The following is a 19,736-nucleotide window of genomic DNA, read 5'->3' as shown; positions in this document are numbered from 1 at the left end:
TACAGGCCAATTCCAGGTTTATTATGTGTCTCTATATTACAATACATCTCTAAAATCAAAGTATCAAGGAATTCAAATCAGATTTGCAGGGATAGAAATCAACAGATGACTGTGATGCTTCCAATCTATGGGTCCGAACAAACAGGCCAAAATAAAGCTGCTTCAGGTCACTTTTGAGGCATGCCGTTTAAATGACACACACATCTTAAGAGGCCAGAAGCTGCGCCAAAGCTGCGCTCTAGACCTTAGGACTGGAGCATGGCTTTGGTGCAGCTTCCGGCCTCTTAGGACACGTGCAGCATTTAAACAGCACACTTCCAAAGTGGCCCAAAACAGCTTTATTTTGGCCTGTCTGTTTGGGCCCTATGTGAATAATAGTATATACCAAGCTGATCTGCATTAGTATGCATGCTTTAAGTATTTGAGATTTTAGCTGAAAACATTTTGGAAGTGAAACTCTGATTTTAAATCAACTTCTTGACCACTGTTAAAAGTGGCTGAAAGCCTGAAATGTAAACGGGATGAATTATTATTATTATTAACCTTTATTTATAAAGCGCTGTAAATTTACACATGCTACATAGTCAAAAAGCCAAATATAAATTCAAAGATGAAGCCTATAGCATCCAGTGTATTATCACCAAAAGAAAAAGGGATCATCAGTTTATTCAATAGCATACAGTATTTATTTTTCTCTTGTTGAGAGTATGAATACTGTCCACTGAAAAATAAATTTTGTACACTTAATGGACAGAAGGTAAATTTGCACTACTAAACAAATATAGTAGAAAAACAGCTTGCTTCCTTGTAACTGGTTATTCAAGCAATCACTTGTACAGTTACACAGACGGATTCTGTATTCTCCTGAACCTCACCTGGGAACATTTCAGAACTAGGCCAATCAATGTTTTAGTAGCTTCTCCATTCCCCACCCTCAGTGTACATACTCAAGGGAGCACAGCACCCATCTTTCCGCTTTGTTCCTAATGGACTGCATCTAGCAGCTTCTGTAAAGATGCACTGGTTGGGATCAGGCAATATAATGGGTTGAGAAGGCAGGCTGTGTCACCACACAGTTGATCATTTACAGCCGAGAAACCTGTTTTTCTTCTTCAAGTCACACAAATAAGAAAGTAGAAAGCTAATTTACTAGAACTGGGGAAGGTGGTTAGGGTTACTATGTATGCTTACAATCCAACCCACCATGCTCGATTAATTTAGAGGGGTAGACCCAGATAGCAGCATGGTCAAGTGGAAATCCCTTGAGGAAAGCTGTTGGCCAAGCAGTGGCCTTCATCACTTGTGCATGAACCCAAATCTGAACTGTGAGTTTAGACAGTTTACAGCAGAGCTATACTGGGTGGAGACTGGGAGACCCTTTCTAGAATCCTCATTGCAGAAGTACAGTCAGGGGCTCCACCTGATACTTGTACCCCAGTACAAAGAAAAAGCAAGAATTTGCTGGGTAGTACAGATATTAAATTTAAGTCCACAGTTGAGAGAAGAGATTGAGAAAAATGAGAACAGAAATGGGCTCTTATTAAGGTGGAAGACAGAAATCAATGAAGAATAAGACCTATGGGTCAGTATCTGTAGGAACTGATCCAGAAGATCCAGTGGGATCACACAAAGCTTCACATGCCCATCTGGCCAACATGATAGCTACAAGTGTATTTTGGTCACTGCAAAAATGATACAAAGAATGCATGCACTGTGGCAAACAGAGTTTAGGTTAAAACAGCCCTTTGATAAATGTCTCATTAAAGTACAAGGAAAAAAACCAGAAATGTTGTCCAATGGACAATGGAGAATCAAGCAATTGCTAGTTAACTTTAAACTGGGATTTGAGCGAAGAGACTGCATGTCCATCAGTCCTCAGGGAAAACAGAAAATAGACAAGCTCAAAGCACTGATTTCAGGACAACTATTTTGTGAAGTGCTGATAGTGCTGTCATTATTCAAGGATATGTCATATTCCCAAGTAGAGTAGGCACACACTATGCAGATCAGTAAGAGGAAATTGACTCCTCCTTGACTATGAGAAAAGATGGAAGAAGCATTCTAAGATACGTTATCTGATCAAAGAAAATCAAATCCAAAAGGGAACAGACGTAAATTATAAAAATAAATAAAACCAGCAAAAGAGATGAATATGTAGAAACTTTTTGGGGGATGGGGGAACAGCCTAGCTTGGGCTTTGACAAGAGACATGCAGGAAATCACTAAGACTGCTACTGCAAAAGAAGAAAGGTGAAAACCAAAATCCCTTGGGCATATATACTAAGCATAATCAATGAGTTGTTTAGCTCTAAAAAGTTTTGAAATGAAATTCTACACCAGTGAAAACCTCATACAGTCACAAAGACCGTGGGAGAGGAGTATCCTTGCCCACAAGGCTGATCTCTTCAAATTCTGAAATGTTATGCATCTGGCTTCATTTAATCTGATGATGTAGCTAATAACATGCATGACTGGCAAATTTCAATGGTATATGACAAGAAAGACCTCATTAGAGAGGTTAAAAAATCAAAATTCCTACCCACATACTAACAGGTAACTGTTGCGAGTGATGGGCCAGCAAGCAGCTGAAATTTAACCCAGTGGTGGCATGTAGCCCACAAGCCACTGACTGCTTCCACTGTTTTATTTAGAGCTGTACCAAATGTGTTACCATATGGTTTCCAATTGTAAATCCCCTGTTGTGCGCTGTGATCACACAAAAATATAATTGTTATTTCAAAACTACCATCAACTGCCACTACAGCATGATGCTGCATATATTTACTAGTTTGCCGCGACACAATGGTTACATTTAGCATTTTATTTTGCATCAGAAATGGAGATTGCTCAATTAGGAGTTTGTAGGAAAGCAGAATGTGAGAAAAGTGTGTAGGACAGAGTATTACATTAGTGCAGTGGACAAATTCCTAAGAGGACTTACATTTGAGTGTCTGCATCTCAGCCCGGTACAATAACTGCTTGAAGAAACAAAATGAGACTATAATAAAGCTCTCTGCCCCTTCAAAGCCAAATGTTTGGAAAATGGAAGGTTCAAACTAAATGGAGAAATGTTGCAGGGATCTTTCCCAACAAAAGAGAATGGTCTATCAGTCAAAACTACTTATAATAGTCTTTATAAAACCACATGTTTCTGAGGACTCAGTTATAAAGGAAAAACTTGTACATAGGCATGTGCCCTTTAACCAGCTAGAATATGATGTAGCAGCACGTCCTTCATTATTGTTGTTATGTTGCTATAGATCTACAGTAAATACAGTTCCTTGTTCTTAATTTCACAGATCACAAATGTGTCTACATATATTTACAGCATTATCAATGCATTCAAATATACTGCAGCACCAAATTCTCAAACAAAACAAATGAACAAATCATAAGGCTGAGTTAAAATTGTGGTTGCAGGTGAATCCCTATGAAATCAAGAGGGGTCATTTAAATTGCAGTTCCCCTTTAACTTATTACAGGTACAATTCTCTCTCTCTGGGACTCGGAGACTGGATGTAGTTCCTACCATGAGAAAAACAGCTGGAAAGAAACACTTTGGAGGGGGAGTGTCGAGCATAGATAGGAATCAAACCCTAGTGTCCAGAGTTGCAGTCCAACACTCAAGCCACTGAGCCATGTTGGGACTCTACAATTCCCTCAACCCTGCTCCTTCTATGCTTTAAAGCCTATCTGTTCCCACTCTGAAAGGTGATTCAGATAAATCATTTGCAGATTAGTAAAAGACCCACCAAAACGCAGCTGTTAACTAGATATCCACAGTGATCCAACTTCAGCACCAAAAGAATTTCACAGGCATTAATTAGGGAAAGCTAAAGTTGCTACAATCCAGACTATAGTGAGGTTGCAATCTTGTCTACATCTGAAGTGAGCAACAGCTGAGAAAAACTTAACTAAACAGGACAGGACCAGCATATTAAATAATAAGAAGAGCAACAAAAAAGGGGGCAGGGGGCAGAGAGAGGGAGAACTTAATGATGATAAAATTACAACTGCTTTCTATAATCCTCCCTCTTAGTCACTTCTGCCTCATTTAACTAAACTTAAAAATTGCATCTAAGAGTAAAACTGTTCAAGGAAACCTACTGTGTCTTGTACCCGAACATCTTTGTCCTCATTCAGTACCGTTTTTTAAAAAAATCTTTAACCTTTCTACATTGACCATTGTGTTTTAATACTATATAAATGAACCCAAGTCCCTTTTCACATGGTTGTTCTGGCAATATTAGTTCAAAAGGGGTTTGCCTTTGACTTCCTCTGAAGTTGAAAGGTTTGCCTATGGCACTGCATGTTCTCAGTCCATCCAGAAATCTTGGCATGTTATTGTTTTGTTGTTATGAGCCTTCAAGTTATTTCTGACTTATTGTGACCCTATGACAGGGTTTTCTTGGCAAGATATGTTGGGAAAGTTGCCTCTGCCTTCCTCTGAAACAGAAAGTGTGTTATGCCCAAGATCAACCAGTGGGTTTCTATGACTGAGTAGAGATTTGAACTCTTGTCTTCAGAGTCATAGTCCAACAGTCAAACCACTACATGACACTAGCACTCTTATCCTTGATCATACCAAAACATATATCCCTGAAAGAGTTAAAATTCAATTCCAGAATGGCATTTTCTGCACTGTCAGCGGAATATATCAGAATTGTTCATTATGTGTTTAGATTTGATATACGTGGAGAGCAAAAACACAAAAACTTCCAGCACACTTTCTTTGAGAACAAAATCTTTACAGTTGGTCCTTGGCATCTGTGGAATAGCCACCCTTGGATTGGAGCACCTGTGAATGGCTCCACCCCATTATTGTCAATGGTGGCACATGGATGCAACCACACCACTGCAGTTGTGTACACATCACATGTCCACTGATAATAATGGGACTTGAGGTCCCACGATTTTTGATACCCACAGGTGGGAATATGGAATGGAACCTCTGCAGATACAGAGTGCCAACTGTATAGAAAATGGTGGCTACAGCTGAACAAAACACCAAACGTGTATTGCAACCTAATGAAATCAACAGGGTTAAGAACCCATAATCTGTGTCAGACTGTATATTATGACAGTGGGTCTCAAACTTTGGTCGTCCAAATGTTTGAGATTTCATATCCCAGAATTCATTGTCTTTGGCCATGTGGTTGCTGAAGTCCAAAATACCACAGTTTGAGAACCACTGAACTATTATATAAGTAAGACATGTATAGTATTTATATAAATTGCTTCAATATCAACATAAACAAACCAGACTGCGCTGTACCTTCATGACGTCGCGATAAGACTGTATAACTGTAACGTCGTCTTTCTCATTTTCATCATCTACTCCTTCATCCAGAGCCTCATAGCCTTCATCTTTGCCTCCATCTGCTTCTGTTGTATTGGTCATATGATCAATAAGCTGTTCCAAGGGGGGGCTGAGTTCTCGTTCTTCATTCTCTTTCAAGCCATAATCCAGTGCTTTATAAATAATAATACCCAATGATTCGATTACCTGGAAAAAAAGGGATATTACTTCATAAAAATAAATGAATATTTTTTTCCTACTGTTAGCTGCTGGAACTGAAGTTCAAAACATCTGGAGCGCACCACACTGGAAACAGTGGCTTGTACTAAACTAGCATTTAACGAAAGAAAATTATTCTTGGCTACATCAATACTGTGCAAGAAGACATAATTTTTCAGAATTTTTAAAAAAGGAAACATCACTACTAACAAAGGCGGGTTACAGACCGCCGAAAAGCGGTGGCCTGCACCCACCCCTTTCCCAGCCGGATCAGGGCCTCAGCGGCCAGAGAGGCAGCTGCTGAGGCCCCGATCCACCGCTTTCCAGGCTGCGGGGAAGCGGCAAAAGGCCTCTTCCCCGCAGCCTGGAAAGGGGTGTCCTTGGGGCTTCAAGTCCCAAGGACACCCCGCGGTGGTGGGGAGGCCCCTTTCTTCTCTGCGTCACTGGGCGCAGCCATCTGAAGGCTGCGCCCAGCAACACAAACGGCAAAAGGAGCTGTTTCAGAGCTCCTTTTGTGGCCGGGGAAGTTGAATGGGCGCGCGCACCCGTTGCGCCCTGCGCAACTCCGCGCCGCCGTGCACAAGCCCCATTGCTTACAATGGGGCTCGAGCATAGGCGGAAATCGCCACACGCGGCGGGATCCGGAACGGATCCCCCACGTATGGCGAGGTTCCACTGTATATCAGTAGTTATGAAAGCATCAGAACAGAATCAGGCCTGTGGTTCTGCTATTTCCAGAAAGGTAGCACCTAGAGCTATCCAAAGATTGCTCTTCCAATTGGAGATTCCAAGAGGATGTCCAGTTGATGTTCCACACCACTGCATTTACTAATGCATACAATTCCATAAAATTCTGTCCACGTGGACTGTTCTCTTCATGCACCAATAGTTGCAACACAGCTACAACGGGAGGTACTTCAGGGAAATAACAAGGAATTAAGACATACAATAAAATGTATGAGGAAACAACGTTTTTTAAAATGTGTTTAGCAAGTACACAGATGTATATTTTCATACCAAAATTAAAGCATATTTTTGTTGGAGTAATAGCTTTTGAGCTAACTCAATACATCACTCCCCCTACTAGTAAAGTGCACCCCAAATGGAAGCTGGAAAAAGGCTCCATTGAATTCCCATAAAGGGGAGGGGGGGCTAGAGACTTGTAGAAATACTGTACTCTTTTTTCAAAACTCCAGGATTTCCTATAAACTCATAACTAATTGCAATAAGAAAGAATGTGAGTGTATGGTGAGTGGTGAGCAAACGAAAACTGGCAATAGAAAAGCAGCTGCTACAGAACTTGTGCTGAGAGTGTCAGTGGCAGATAGGCTGAACAGAAATGCATGGATGGAACTTTCCTTTTATTCAGCCATGGTTTGAAAAAGGATCTGTTTTATTATTTGTGAGCACTGAATTCCATATGATATACTATTCTGGTAACTGTTGGGTCATAGACATTGTTTTTATTTCCTTACGCGTGAATTTAGATTGTGGTTGAACCCAAGTTTAGAATTAGCTCACAGATCTTTTAACAGGGCAAATTGTTCCTCCTGTAAATTTATCATTTTAGATCAAACTTATTACCTCTGACAACACTTTTAGAATCTTTACAAAACTAAAAGATGAGTTCAGACTTTTTCACAGCATTTTTGCTGTAATTCTGCACAAACATTTGTGCTTTGTTTAACATCAGCTTTTTGGTCCAAATGAATCTGGAACTTCTGAAACACAATATTTGTTTCAGATTTGGATCTGTCAACTAAATGTAATAAAACCTATAATTTATGTTTAGCAAAAAAAAAAAAAAAGATGTAAATCAAATTGACATTACCTATGTCTTTACTTAATTAATGAACTATTCTTTTAAACCTAGGGGGAACAAAGTGCAGCTATGAGGCTGCATGTAGCCATAAAGGTTTGTTTTGGCAGCCCTCAACTTCTTTTCTCTGGCCAAAAACAGTGAAGGTGGTGATTCACCTTTAAATATATCACAGATCCCTCCTCTCATGTCTAAGATCAAATAATAACCACTTTTGAAAACCAGAAGTGGACCTTTTCATTTTCACTTTCTTCCCCATTCTGAGGCATTTTTGGCTTTCCATGTGGCCCTTCAAGATCTTGGACTTATTCCATCATAAACCAGTGGTGGTTTATGATGGAATCACTGCTTTAAAAAGAGCTGTGACTAAGACATTCTTTTGATCTTAAAATAAAACCAATGCCTTATATTTTGTACATTTTTTGAGATAGTAATTTAGCAAGGGCTGATTTTTGCCCTTAAGTAACCAGAAATGAAACTCAGGAGGTGTAAACATTTAATTACATGGACCAGTCTTGTTCCAGTCTTTCATTCTGAGCTGATATTCAGAAGACTGTTAATATAATTCTGCATTACTATCACTTGCTAAAGACATATATGCTCTCTTAGCCATATTACCAGTATAAAAATCTATCCTTCTATCCCACATTGTAGGTGCTCTAGTCATAGATTTTTAGAAGAATTAATAGAGCATTGGAAGCACCTTACTTACAGTGGCCAATAACACACTTATTCTTAAAAAATGTAATATACTGTAAAATAAATTCCAACCTGTGAAATAAAACAAATATACTGAGTAATGTTTCATAATATGAATGACTATGGAACATTACTTATCATTGTTTTCCCTTTCTCTTTCCTTATATATGAATTAGAACTGCATAATTCCATGTGGCCTAGTCCAAATGCACTTGTGAAATAGAAACCAATTTTATCTACAACAGCCCTTAGGTCATTATTATTTATCTAAAAAATAAAAGGGTAAAGATGTAGTTAAAAGGAGTGCTCAACTCTTTTCCCACCATTTCTCCCCTTGTTTTTACATTTCAGTCATTCTGAAACTTTGAAACTTGTTAATATTTATCATGCATACCATTCTCCCACACTTACAAGATATAATAGAGCATTGTCTATATGTCTGCCTTTTCCCAAGGTTCCCCATGTTCATAAATAAAACAACAAAGCTTTAATGCAGAACTGTACTGTAAACATTAAAAAGATTGTTTTAAGCCAAAATTCCTCTCACGCTTGTAATTCTTTCATTTTCCCCCAGAATTGGTCATCCCTTTGTGAGTCTCAGACCCAAAAGATTTTGATGTCAAAAAATGTCACAATAACTCAGAATCTTTTTGATTATCGATATATACTTGACTATAAGTTGACCTGAAGTATAATTTGAAGACAGGTTTGGGAGCCAAAATTGTTGATTTTAATATGACCCATGTATAACACAAGGGTAAAACTTAGGGGCATGTAACAAAGGATATAAAGGATGAAGCAAATAATACAAAAATAATACAAATTATACAAAAATAATACAAAAAACTTACATAATTCTGGTAGGCATATATGTTTGTGATCATCCTAAAGACTGGATGAGGAGGGGACTACAGTAAATAGTGGCTGTGCGATGTGTGAGGGAGGTGACCAGGTGCAAGCAGGGATAATAAAGCACACACATGTCAAAAAAGGATGAAAAGGGAAAGCAAACAAAATAGCAAGTGAGGACCAAAATGGACAGGCAGATGGGGGCAGCTTCTGGCCCCTCAGGAGGAGTGGCGTACACGCAGCCCTATAGCTCACTTTTGACTCGGTGGGTGGGGCACTAATAAACTCTTCTACAACAGGAAGCTGAAGTCTGTGGCACTCATTGCAAAGCTGATTGTATTCAGAATAGCTACACTGGTGTAGCTACATTAAAGGCTATTTGCATTATACAAGTAGATGCTACAAGTAGATAGGAATTAGCCCTATGTTCTTTGGTAAAGTACGGGCTGCCTTGAGTCCTTGTACTGGGAGGAAGGCAGGTTATAAATAAACATAACAACAACAACAACATTCCCCTGAGTGCATAGCCATCTGGATGGGATCAGAAGGTACAAAGACATTGTAGGCACAATCTTGATTTTTCTTCCATGCACAAGCTGCACATGCAAACAGTGCTAAATCCAGATGCATAATTGAAGCAGCAAAGAAAGCATGTCTCTGTCTTAATTTCAACTGAAGGTTATTTTGTTGCTACGCTCAGCTTACCAAACATTTAGATCTACAGCAGCTTGATGTTTTTAAGGCTTCTTCTCCTCTGTGATCATATGCTCATGACACATTATGTTTTACTTAGTTGGCACAGGCCCCTTGGATCAAATAAACCCAAAGTGAGATGCCAGATCTCTCCACTGAATTTCTTAATTTTGCTAGGAGTAGTGGATGGCAGTTGGGTCCTGGCCAATCCTCATCTTCCTGCCAGAGTTCCTTGTTCCATGTTCCTTGCTAGAACTGGGGAGGAAGCAGTGATACACAACTCTTGTAGAACTGGCACCACAGCATAATTTGTATGTCTTCAAGCATTTGAAAACACACTAATAAATCACAGAAAACCTTCTCATTTTTAAAAAATCTGTCTTGATGAAGGAAGGTGAAAATGGATTAATATGATTGTGACAAAGGAGCTACTTTGCTGAAAGAGGTTGGAGACAAGGCAGCCAACCAAAGTTTTAGACCAGTGATTCCCAAACTTTGGCTCTCTGGGTATTTTGGACTTTTAACTCCTGGCAGCCCCATGAAGCTTAGCCAACAGTCAGGAATTCTGGGAGCTGAAGTCCAAAACACTGAGGACCAGAGTTTGGGAATCACTGTTTTAGACTGATCAGAAATGAGGAGTGGGAGGTAGTGAGAGAGACAGGGAGACAGGAAATGAAGGAAACTGGAGAGAGGGGTAGATAAGGAATGAGAAGAGATGGAGAAGTGGCAGTTTAAATTATGCAATTATATTAAATTATAATGTTAAGAAAAAAGAATGTTACTCTGTAAACTTGATGATCCTTTTTGATGATGCCTAAAACCAGTCTAATAACAATCCTCAGCCTAATGCACACTTCATAGGTTAGATTGTTTCTTGTAAATCACATTAAATAATACAAGTGGAGGAGGAAGATTATATTCTTTTTCAAAAGCACACTTTAAGATATTTTCTTCAAATGCAAGGAAAACTCTCTGGAGCATGAGTGTGATCCCTATGAAATGTACATTTAGAAACTTCTTCCTATTTACCAGTATTTATTTTAAAGATGACAGGATTGGACAAAATGTAAGCCAAATACTATCAGTTGCTTTGAATCTGTTCTCTAAAGTATACATGACACTGCCTAAAGCTGTACTGAAGTTGTGGCTGTGAGTTTCTAACTCACTCACTGTCACAACGTCAGTAGAGCTTTAGACAGTGTCATGTGCCCAGTGTTGATAACATGGCTTGTTCTGACTGCAGCAGCAGCACTGGGCAATGAACAGGGGCCGCATGTGAATGCTCACTGCAACAGCCAAAAACTCACAGCATAAGAGAGCCAGGGTGTGTGTTTGTTTCCAGGGCCAGAATACTCTGGGGACCCTGGAGTATTCTGGCAAATGCAAAAGGAATCCGAGATACAAGGAACTTATGGGCGAAGCAGATGGGCCAAAAGGAGCGCCAGAGGCTGCTCTGGCCCCAATCACTCCAGGACAGCAATGACCGAATGGCCTGCTTCCGAAGGGGGCCATTGCCGCAATCCTGAACTGGCCGCCAGCAGGAGCAGCTTTTTGCTGCTCTTCTTTTTTCCAGTGACTTTGGGCTGCCTTAGCTGGTCTCAGAGCGGCTTCTGGTCGCTTTGGGGGCATCTGTCATCTAAACAGCACAGCCATGGTCAGAAGCTACCTTACTCGCCTGTCTGTTTCTGGCTTAAGTTTCTATAAATATCTTTGGGGTGATCTTGGGCTGGACCCCATTGGACTTCTAGGCTCTAGGAAAGTGTATTACATTTCCCTTTCATATGCAGACTGTGATAGACCTGGGGTGAAAGACAAAGATCTAGCTGCTTGGATATTTCAACTTGTCTGAAACTTCCTTCTCCTGGGCTGATAAATATGTTTTACAATAATACAGTGGACCCTTGTTATATGCTGGGGTTTGGTTCCAAGATCCCCCTTGGATAACAAAATCCGTGGATGCTCAAGCCCCATTAAATATAATGACATAGCAAAATGGTGTCCCTTACAAAAACTGGAAAATCAAGGTTTGATATTTGAAATTTATACTTTTTTTAACATTTTCAAACCGTGGATGCTTGAATCAGTGTATAAAAAATCAGTGTATAAGAACGGCCGACTGTACATACAATCCATGTCTGCCCCTATAGCCAGAACAAAGGAAAGGTTGGAAGAATTCCTGAAGCTGCTCCTTAGAAAGTGACCTCTGCAGCTATTCAAGGACACTGAAATGACAAGAGAACTCCCTTCATCTCTCAGTGTTTACAAGGGCCAGAATTCTGTTACTAGTCCCAAGCAGAGCAGACTTATTGGATCAGTACAACTTACCAATGTGTTGACTTGCCATTCAACAACTGCTTCAATGGATCCATGGTTTTCTGAGCCAACCAACAATATATTAAGCCAATATATTAAGGTTTCCACTTCTAGTTACAATAGTAGCATTTAGACTTTTGTCCAAATCAATTAGTATGTAACAGCTAAAATCTTGTAATGTAGGAATCTTACAGGTATATTGATTTTCAACAGAATTACTTCCACTTAGTGATGTTTCCATTTCTTCAGTGATGTGATAAAATTATATTTTTAGGGCAGAGGAGTACATAACACAACCTGCATAGTTGCTTGAAACCTTCGTCTAACTTGAGAGTTAGCCCCATTTAGCAAGATGGGGCTTATGTCTAAGTAAACATATCCAAGAAGTTTTATTTCTAACAGATAATGAGTATCTGTGGCACAATATATCAAAATATTTATTTCAAGCAATTCTTAAATGGTAGCCATTCTAGCACATACATTGTTCTGTATTATACATGACTTTTCCTTGACATTCTTGAGTACATTATATTCAGGTGGGACAAATCTAAACACAATCCTCTGTAGAATGAAAGAATGTTTGTCTTTCTGTTTGGAAGGCAATTTTATGAACTCCCTTAGCAAATGAAGCAAGAACCAAATGGTTTTACTAGTTTGGTAATAAAAATATTTGAAATGACTCTTACTTTTTTTTATTCTGCTAACCCTATAGTGTATTACTTAAAATATTATTAGACACTTTATAGAGTCTCACCTACCAAAAGATTAATTAGAAATGAGGATTGTTCAGTTTCCACAGAACATAAATCTAAATCACCATCAAAAACTACACGAGAACACATTTTGAGAGAGAAGATTTATATATACATACACATATATGCTTAGGTATTTCTGCACTAATGATTCCTGGAGTTACAGTGAATTAGCTGAAAATGAGAAATCATCCACATATCTGCACCAGATTAACACTAAAAATGTCAGAGTTCATTCACACCTGTACCAGAATAACACTCAAAACATAATTATCTCTACTGTGCTACATTTTGGTGCAACAACATTACCAGAACTGTTACTTTAACATAATGACTGGTGACATAATTTTTAATGTAGTTTAGACTACAGATATGTGGATAAACTAACATATTGTTAGTTTAGACTAACAATTGTTTCTTTGCCATGAAATATTAGAAGAACAGTAAAGTTTAAGGATCTGTGGTTACTTTTGCGCTTTAATATGTTATTTTTAAAAACTTCAATAAATTTTGAAAGTCCCAAAGCCAATATCTAGGATCTCAAATGGCAATAAGGAAAATCAAAATACATCTTCACATCACAAACAGCACAAAACAGAACTTCATACTCACAGGAGTTTAAATGCATATCTGCTGGGAAGGAGGGAGGGGAAGTGATGCAGGGATAAAAAATGTAAATGACAACACTCTAGAGTTGTTGGTGAATACAGCAGGCGTCTGGTGAACTGATAAAACATTTATCTTTAACTAGAAGATTTTAACACATCTTACATCGAATTTATCTCTACTAATTTCCACATGACTATTACAGCATTAGTACAGATTCAATTTAATACAAAGTTAAATTTAAACATACTGTTACAGGAACTGAAAGAAAGCAGGAAAAAATAAGGAGAGGGTTCATAGAGAGCAGAAGCCCTCAAATATAATGCTTCCCTACATAGACAAAACACAAATAAAAACAAGTAGAATTGGGCATTGGATGGAACAAAGGAAGCTTTCACTGAATGTTGCATAAATAGTAAAGACTAGAAAAACAAGCCTCTTAAAGAAATAAATATCACTAAATATGGAAGCACCAAGGGATATCAAAACAAGTCAATTAACTAAGCTGCCTCTAGGGACTCAGTCCTTTGATATTTTAAATATCACTGAATAATTCCAGCTCCTGAACTACAGAATACAAAACAACATTCTGTTTCATTTCACTAATTCTTCTGTGTGAATTATTTTCGAAGGAGAGGCTAATAAAGAGCAGTAGAACCAGTCTTACATTTCTTGGTTTACAAGTACTGGTTTCTCTTAACCTAGTTACTTAAGAATTTTTCACTTGTGGAGCTGAAATTAAAACTGGATCCTTGTGAATGTAAATAAATGTGCTCTCTGTGTGAGTGTGTATGTGTGTGCATGACTTTAAGGTGCCTATCAACTTATGGTGACTCCATGAGTTCCATAAGGGTTTTTTTTTAGACAAGGAATACTCAAGAGGTGGTTTTGCCAGTTCCTTCTTGTGAAATTCAGTCTACAGCACCTGGCTGTGTTCTGGAAGAATTTATTCTTGACATTTTGCCTACATCTGTGGCTGGCATCTTCTGAAGATGCCAGCCACAGATACAAAAAGGGCAGCCTGCCAGCACCTATTTTTCCACTGGAGGGAAGCCTCAGCTGCCAAACCGCAAGGCTTCCCTCCAGCAGAAAAAGAATACGCAAAAAGCAGGTTCCTTTGAAGCCGCGGTGGCGGCATAACAAGTGCATCACTGGCACACTCGATACGTAAGTGCCACACGGTGCCGTGCGGATGCTGTGAGGCACTTATGGAACAATGGTAGCGCAAAACATATTATTATATCTAGGTAAAGGTTTCCCCTTTTATAAAGGTGTCAAGTCATGTCTGACTGTAGGGGTTACTAAGCCAAGGGAGCCAGCATTGTCAAAGACAACTCCGTGGTCATGTGGCCAGCATGACTGCCTGGGACGCTGTTAGCTTCCCACCAAAGTAGTATCTATTCATCTACTTGCATTTTTTCATGCTTTTGAACTGCTAGGTTAGCAGAAGCTGGGACTACTGACGGGAGTTCACTCCATCACATGGTGTTTGGGTCTCAAACTGCTGACCTTGTGGTTGTCAAGAGTCAGCGTCTTAACTGCTAAGCCACCACGTCCCTGGGATTGTTATATTTAGATTCATGCATTCCCTGTGCAAAATAATTAGTTATGCTTGATATAAACAACACATAATGTATTGATCATATTTGCATGTATTATATCTAGATTCATGCAAATATAATCAATACATTATGTGTTGTTTATATCAAGCATAGCTAATTATTTTACATGAAACAAAAAACTATAATAGTAAATAAATAAATAATGTTTAGTGACCAAGCATACAAATACTGTACTGTTACAAAACTTCATTTAAATAAGAGAGGAAATTCCACAGTACTTCTAATAATTATTGTTAATATCATTTTAACAGTATAATCCTATACATGCTTATTCAGAAGTAGGTAAAGAGTAAAGGTAGTTTTCCCTTGACCTGAATATCTTGTTGTTACCCACTGTAGGGGTGGTGCTCATCTCCATTATTAAGCCAAAGAGCCAACATTGTCCAAAAATGACTCCATGGTCATGTAGCCAGTTTGTCCCATTGAAGTCACCAGAGATGTAAGTACAGGGGTAGGCAACCTGCGGCCCGCGGGCCGAATGCGGCCCAGCAAGGCCTTGGGACCGGCCCCCGCCCAGTCCTGCTGCCGATTGCCGCCGGAGCCTTTGGCCTCTCGCGTGAGGGTGTGGGGCCTTTGGCGTATCAGAAGGAGGCAGGCAAGGGGGGGCAAGCAGCAGGCAAGGGGGGCAAGCGGCGGGCAAGGGGGGCAATTGTCTATAGAAGCCTCAGAAACATGCATTTATATTAACATTTTTTAAAAAAGCAGCCAATTTTTAGCGTGTCCTCCATTTTTAAAAAAAGTGTCCTCCATTTGAAAATTTTGTCCTACATTTGTCCCGGTTTATTTATTTATTTAAAAAAATATTTAATTATTTATTTTTTGGCTTCGGCCCCCCAGTTGTCTGAGGGACAGTAACCCGGCCCCCGGCTCAAAAAGGTTGCCTACCCCTGTGTAAGTACATATATGACTGTAACCTAAAATCTTGATTGCTATCCCTTCCAGCATTTATCAAATAAGACTTTTGTGTAACTTCTCATAACTTCAGTAATCCTCTCCACCCTCACTACCATGATATCAGAAATCCTATAGGAGTCTGTTTTTATTAGAATGTTTCAAAGCTGCATTTTAAAGAAGCTAGCCAAAACAGAGAAGAGTCTTAACACCATAAGAACTGGCAATGAACACCAACAGTGTATTGTGGAATTCTATCTTACATTTTCATCATATCGTGCATGATGTCTGGGCCATAATGGTTAATTTGGTGGCTGTGACAGAGGAAATGAAAACATTTTGAGTGTGATGCAACTGTCAGTTTGTCAGTGTTTTTAAAGAAAATATTTTGCTATCATTGTATTCCTCATAACTCTCCCCCCACACCAGTTACTAGTGTTTAACTAGTTTAAACTGCATATAGAGATTAAGCTTTCAATCTCTGAAAAGATCCCAGGAGAACAACATCTTTCCATGAGAAAGTGGATTATTTCAAGTAAACTCTAAGGCGGGTTACAGACGGGCAAAAAGGGGTGTGTTCATGACATCATGAAGGTATAGCCTTCAGACGGCCCTTACCTGAATGCCGCCATGAACACGCCGCCCGCACGCCCCAAGCGGGAAGAAGCGGCATTAAAAAGGTGCCGCTTTTCCCCGCTTCTTTTCTATATACTGCGCAGCTGCGCATCTCCATCTGTAAGCTGCTGCACCGGTACGCCAGAATTGTTACACCGCTAATTTAAGTTGCCCATTTAAAAGCTCCGTGTCTGCTGCGTCGCATAATGAGTCGGGGTCCTGGAACACGCACAGTTTGCACCGAGGCTCTAATTAGAGCGTCAGATGCCATGCAGATGTGGAAGCTGCAGCACAGCTGCACTCTATTTTAATGCTCGTAACCCTAACCCTAACCCTAACCCTAGAGCAACATGTACGCATGCGCTGCTAGAATTGGGGAAAGTTTGGAATTTAAAGTGAACCCCTACACACATTCCTGTGCCATTTTCACCTAACAATAAAAAACCCCTAAAACTTTAAATATTTACATATGTACAAGGGAGGTGATGGGGGATGGCGGGGGGACAGCGGTGGCAGCGGCGACAGCTGTGGCTGTGCATTGCAGATTCAGCAAGAGCGTGGGGACCAAAGGAGAGGAGGCATCCATGATGCTGGTGACACTACCAACGTGCAAGCGGACAAGGATGCCAACACCAGCTGATCACCAGCTGGCAGGAGACCACCATTGTTCTTGGGCAGGGCGAGGGAAAAAGTTTAAAGGGGCCTGGGCACTTTAAATGTGCACATAGGCTTTCTGCCGCTGGTGCTGAGCATCGCAGCTGCGCAGCTGCGCATCCGCCAGCTGGCAAAAGAAAAAAAAAAGCCCCGTTTTTGGCCGCCCGTGCAGAAGCTGCCTCTCTCTTTGCAGCGTCCTCCGAGGCGGCGGTATGGAAACTGCGGGTCAGAAATGGCCCCAGGTGAGGCGTCTTCACTGCCCCCCATGTGGAAGCCCCATACACCTGAGCCACGCCCCCGGGGCGGGCGGTCTGGAGGCTCCGTATTCAGCAGAATACACCTCCAAGACGTCTTCTCCTGCCCGTCTGTACCCCGCCTAAGAGAAGATTTCTAACATTTTGAACAAATTCTAAGATTCTGTTCTCATTGTGCTTCACATTAGAGGAAAATTTTATATAGATGTTATATTCATGTAGGACTTATAAAAATGCAGAAATGTTACTTTACGTCAGAAATCTAAATAACACCTGTGTGGTTGTATAAGTTCTACATTCATATAACATCTACATAGGATTTTCATCTCATGTAAACAGAATGAGAAAAAAATACTCCTTGCAGAATGTCTAATAAGATGGAAGAAAACTCTTAGAGCTCTGAATAGCCGAGCATTCAAGGTCATAAAAAAACCAAACTAATGAGAGTAGCCATCAACTCTGTTTTAAAAGTATAATCATGGATTTTAACCAGCAGTTGTCTGTTGCCAGCATTAATCCAGTCTGTCACTTTGTCCCCAATATCCCTAGGAAAAATGGTATCTGAGTAGTAAGCAAAGCAGTTACAATAAGCAGAAGACGGAATGAGTGCCTAACAAGTAACAGATGAATAAGCTGCTTGCCAGATGAAGCTGAAAGTCCAACACTTCATCACTGCTAAAGATAAGCAGCTGAATGTTCTAATTAATTCAAAGAATAATGAGATGGGGTTCTAGATAATATGCTTTATTATCTTTATAGTCCTTGCAACTGACTGCTTATTGAACTAGACTGCTGAAGAAATAATTTTCCATACTTTATACACAAGTAAATACTACTTCTGAATTTGTGGTGCTGTATATTTGAGCAATCCTCTTTAAAGCAGTAGTTCTTTGTTAATCTAAACATGAGGATTATAGCATGATGAGTTCATGTAATGACTGTGGCCTACATGGAAATTTTTCCTGGATTCTGATTTCTGGATAAGTCTAGATTTCATCTACAAATATCTCACTATTAATTTAAAGAAAAGGCAACAGGGAGAGGAGAACTGCCAGGTGTACAGGTTCACATTTAAATCCAATGTAAAGATCCATTCCCTACTATCATAATCATAAACAAAAACAACAAAATTAAAACCTACATATGCATATGCCACCATTAAATTGTGTGTGTGCATGCACATGCATGCGCACACATATATTTAAGTTGCCAGTCAATTTACAGCATCCCTATGAATTTCATAGGGTATTTATTAGGACAGGAATACTCAGAGGTAGTTTTGTCAGTTCCTTCATCGGAAATATAGCCTACACCACCTGGTATTCATTCATCCAAGTACTAACCAGGGCTGATCCTGCTTAGCTTCTATGATTTGATAGGTTCTGGTTTCTTTAGGTACAACATTATAATGGACGGATTAAGAAAAAAGACAATGAAAATAGCTTATAGCCCAAGAGCACAAACATTTCAAAGATCTCAGGAAAGGCATACTTCTGACAGATCAGCTGTATTTGCCTAGTATCACTGTTTTGGCAAAGCATTAGGAGAAAGAACACATAACAGTCCACCACAGACTTGCCTAAAAGTGCAATAATGAAGAAAAAGCCTCTATATAAGTAGCCAATTGTCATCAATATCCAAAATGGACTACTAGACAGAACTTCAGGAGATCTACAACTGTTCTTCAGGATTTTGATCTGTCGAGCTCTGCTGTCTCTGCACTAGTTGCAACCAGTGGCACACTCGTGACATAACCCGGGTGCCACAACAAGAACCCAGATGAACCGGGTTCTTTTTACTCCAGAGGGATGTCACGCAGTTTGGCAGCTGCGGCGTGCCTCCGGAGTTAAAACAGGTACTAGCAGACCGCCATTTTCAGGTGGTCTGTACCACACCTATAGCTGATTTAATAAGTGAAGTTATGCACCAGCACACAGCTTCAACTCCTCTCTCTCTCACTCACGCCTCACTCTTCTCTTCATTCAAGCTGGAAAACAGAAATTAAGGATAGTTTTTAATTATGTCTGAACTAAAAACTGAGCTTAACTGTTTTCAAAGAGCCCAGCATTCAGAAGGAAGCTTTAAACTATGACTTGATATCCTGGCTTGCTTAGCAGCTGTTAATTATAAATTCCTAACTGATACAGAATGGAAAAATTTGGTCAATGCAGACTTCTCGCCTCTTGCCACAGCAAAGGGCTGTGTGCAGGTGTATGAAGCTAATGCATATCCTGTAATTCTTTCAGGAGCTGATTGTTCAAATACAAGTCATAATGTCAACATACAAGACTTTGGAAGCTGTTCTTCCATCTGTTGGAACTTTGGATGCTGTTCTTCCATCTTTCATCTGTTGCATGTTACATTAAAATATTCATAAAGGGTAATGGCTAAGCTGGATATGGTTAAATATGAAATGTAGCACTGTGTGACTCCAGAAGCCAATTAAACACA

General features: G+C 39.8%; 1 protein-coding gene across 3 annotated transcripts in view; it reads right to left on the bottom strand.

The window, feature by feature from the left end:
- The window catches only part of LOC149317186 (protein spire homolog 1-like), a 112,091-nt gene that overhangs the window by 65,635 nt on the left and 26,720 nt on the right, over positions 1-19,736 (bottom strand). For all 3 annotated transcript variants that reach the window (XM_089517004.1, XM_089517001.1, XM_089517003.1), the window contains exon 3: positions 5,276-5,506. In XM_089517004.1, the coding sequence (XP_089373130.1) occupies positions 5,276-5,506 (231 nt within the window). The remainder of the gene's footprint in view (positions 1-5,275; positions 5,507-19,736) is intronic.

Source organism: Sceloporus occidentalis, unplaced genomic scaffold (genome assembly GCF_023333645.1).
Source record: "Sceloporus occidentalis isolate IW3139 unplaced genomic scaffold, rSceOcc1.0.p SCAF_3, whole genome shotgun sequence".
Classification (NCBI taxonomy): Eukaryota; Metazoa; Chordata; class Lepidosauria; order Squamata; family Phrynosomatidae; genus Sceloporus; species Sceloporus occidentalis.
The sequence above is the reverse complement of the archived record's forward strand: the minus strand, read 5'-3'. Positions and strand labels throughout refer to the sequence as shown.